General features: G+C 31.9%; 2 protein-coding genes across 2 annotated transcripts in view; one reads left to right on the forward strand and one right to left on the reverse strand.

The window, feature by feature from the left end:
* Positions 1–51: 51 nt before the first annotated feature.
* Positions 52–1895, reverse strand: LOC108770861 (uncharacterized). Its single transcript, XM_018522595.1, has 5 exons — positions 1614–1895; positions 1212–1372; positions 925–1085; positions 388–547; positions 52–170 (listed from the first exon to the last, which is right to left on the reverse strand). The coding sequence occupies exons 4-5, from the start codon at positions 536–538 to the stop codon at positions 64–66; spliced, it is 258 nt and encodes an 85-aa protein (XP_018378097.1). The 5' UTR covers positions 539–547; positions 925–1085; positions 1212–1372; positions 1614–1895; the 3' UTR covers positions 52–63.
* Positions 1896–2171: 276 nt separating this feature from the next.
* The window catches only part of LOC108770860 (molybdenum cofactor sulfurase 3), a 9969-nt gene continuing 8996 nt past the window's right edge, over positions 2172–3144 (forward strand). The window contains exon 1 of the mRNA XM_018522594.1: positions 2172–2422. Coding sequence (XP_018378096.1) covers positions 2326–2422 — 97 coding nt within the window. The 5' untranslated portion in view covers positions 2172–2325. The remainder of the gene's footprint in view (positions 2423–3144) is intronic.

Raw genomic sequence — 3144 nt, forward strand, 5'->3', positions numbered from 1 at the left:
ATTTTTTATATTTTTATAATATAATCTATAATATATTATTATTTGTGAGATAGTTTAATTATTTCATTTTTTCTTTAATGCCCTCATTCTATCGCCGGACCGCCTCAACCATTCCTGCATACATGCCTCGATTTCGGCGATTGTGTTATTGTCATATTTCAAAACAATCGCTAAAAATTAAATAGTAACTAATGAGTATTACATATAACTATTTTTCTACAAGACAATAAATTCTTCCTGTTGCTGAATTAGCATAAACTCATACTTGAAAAAATATTGTAGTACAATTCAAAGTATGCATGGAGCTATCAAAAAAAGGAAAAAATTGTTAAATGAACAATTTCTTAATTACTAAATAATATATATATATATATATATATAATATACCAATGATTGTATCTGCTAGTTTTGAATTTTTCATGGACAAAGTCTTTTTTTGTCCTGTCCAGGTATATGCTTGCGCAACTTCGTATCCAATAATTTCAGCCATTATGTTTCTAACATTTTTGGCTACGGTTGTTCCACCTATCTGTGACATTCTTTCAATCTGTAACAAATGTATATGATTTTAATTAAAACATTCAATTAATAACAATTAATTTAAATAAAAAGTTAATCAATTAAATTAATAAGACGAAAAACATCCTATTCGATCAAGCCTAAATTTTAGTGCCTAATATTTCTATGTAAATTTACATAAATACATATATGTAAATATATATTTCTGTTACATAAACTGTGCGTGCGCGTCCACACACACATACACAGAGATTTTATTGTCGGATTTGCAATCATAACTAAACTAAAATGATATCACGAATTAATTTGACACAATGCTTACTAAAATCTTGTAAAAAAAATTTCCTATATAGATAGATAAACACACACACAAACGCAAAATATATAATTAATAAAGCATCTTACCTCTCAGAAGAAAATAAAGACAGGATAAATATAGCGGCCGGACAATGAGCAGGACTTAAAATGTGCGCAACGTAGATACATGCACATGTACTGATAATGATAAACGTTTTCACTAAACGTTCTTAGCAACTTTACGTTTACGGTATTTATAATGAGACGATCTGGAAAGAGTTGAGTTGTTCTAACAATAATTAACGAGATATATACACACACACATATATATAATTTATTATTAATTTCGCGATTCTTACAATATAACCTTATATATAATTAATAAAGCATCTTACCTCTCAGAAGAAAATAAAGACAGGATAAATATAGCGGCTGGACAATGAGCAGGACTTAAAATGTGCGCAACATAGATACATGCACATGTACTGATAATGATAAACGTTTTCACTAAACGTTCTTAGCAACTTTACGTTTATGATATTTACAATGAGACGATCTGGAAAGAGTTGAGTTGTTCTAACAATAATTAATGAGATATACACACACACACACATATATATATAATTTATTATTAATTTCGCGATTCTTACAACATAACCTTAAACCTTGATATATATACTAATTGTTGGAAATATATAAAATAATGCACCAAAAAATTATACTAAAATGTATATAAAATTATCTTTCCTTATCGTATTACATATTTACTATAAATATATATGAAAAAAAAGGATTACCTTTGATTTTAATGCACCTTATTTAGATCAGTCTGCAGATCGTCAGAGGCAATCAAAAAGGAAAGGCCGAAGGACGCGGGGTCTCAATTAATTAAGGCCGGTGTTCATAGAGAACGCGTTCGGAGAGCGCGAATAGCTGACTATAAGTCAACTTTTACAAGTCGACAAACTATTCTAGAAAAAGTCTGCTAAATGTCGACTTTAAAAGTCGACTTTAAGCTGACGAAAAAATGTCGACTTACAGTCGCCAAACAGTCAGGTGTGCTGTGTGGGAAGTTTCACAGAAATCCTACAAATACTATTATATAATAAAATAATATAATATTTTAACTCATCCCAAAACTTGCAAGGGTGATTTTTACCCCAAAAACCGTTTTTGGGGAAAAACAAAAAATCACGTGTCAAATAGTTTCTAAGGAACTACTTATATGCGCAGTTACAGAATAATTGGTGATTATCACTTGCCTAGTGTTACTTGTTAGCTACTTAATGAGCGTGTAGTAGTGAGATTGTAGTATTAAATGCACTCTGTATATATGTTGATGGTTTCTTTCACGTCATTAATCCTTGTACGCAGCGGTTGCAGTTGAAACTTAAACTGAACTTGCATTTTTCCGATCTTTGGCGTATCGATAGTGCAGCTTTAGAATTCAGTGTGTTTGATGTAGGTACATCTCGGGATTCTCAGATCTTGCACGAAATCGATCGATATATGGTGGACACTGTGATGGAGAATATAGTGAAATTTACGCCGGTATACGATGATGCCACTGCGCGATCACTCGCTCGCGAATTCACGAGACTTGAAGGTAAGATGCTCGGAGGAGGGGATTTTTTTTAGAGTGATATTCATAATCTGTTCTTATTTTATAAGACTATCTTAAGTAATGTCTTAAGATGCTAATACATTCCTCTGATTGGCTTATGACATCTTAAGACTATACTTAAAACAATTTCAAATATAAGAATCGAATACCGGCCTTAGTACGTATAGTTTTTAGAATTAGAAAAACATAAAAAGAAATAGGTATAAATTCTTTGACATAGTTACGAAACTCAACATTTTGGTCTTGATTCATCAATTTGACACATCTGGTTCTCCAATTCCTGTATCTGCTGATTGAGAGTATGTATTAACACAGGTATTCTATTAGAACTTACAGCGTTATATTATTGGGTATGGGAATAAGTTTCCGCCTATTGTAGAAAGATGTCGTTAGTAGCATTGCTTGTGTGTTTGATAGAACGGCAACACATGTGTTTGAAAGGTTTGTGTTCAAACTTTTGAGCCCAATAGTTGGCATTCGTTCGAAGCGTAAAAAAGAGTAACTTTTTTTGCATTGAAGATGTCGGAATTTATTCTAAAAAAGCAACATTTGCGGAAAGTTTTACTCCATTATTTTATTTTAAAGAAAAGTGCTGCAGAATCGCATCGTTTGCTCGTAGATGTTTACGGTGAGCATGCTCCATCGAAAACCAGTTGTAAAGAATGGTTTCGGCGATTCAACAGTGGTGATTTTGACGTGCGTGA

This window comes from Trachymyrmex cornetzi, unplaced genomic scaffold, assembly GCF_001594075.2.
Source record: "Trachymyrmex cornetzi isolate Tcor2-1 unplaced genomic scaffold, Tcor1.1 scaffold1372, whole genome shotgun sequence".
Classification (NCBI taxonomy): domain Eukaryota; kingdom Metazoa; phylum Arthropoda; class Insecta; order Hymenoptera; family Formicidae; genus Trachymyrmex; species Trachymyrmex cornetzi.

Bases quoted from the DNA above. Each gene is read 5' to 3' on its own strand.
- LOC108770861 (XM_018522595.1), bottom strand. From the start codon at position 538: ATGTCACAGATAGGTGGAACAACCGTAGCCAAAAATGTTAGAAACATA. The intron at 171-387 runs GTATATTATATA...TTTAATTTTTAG, and splicing joins ACTAGCAGATACAATCATTG to CGATTGTTTTGAAATATGAC.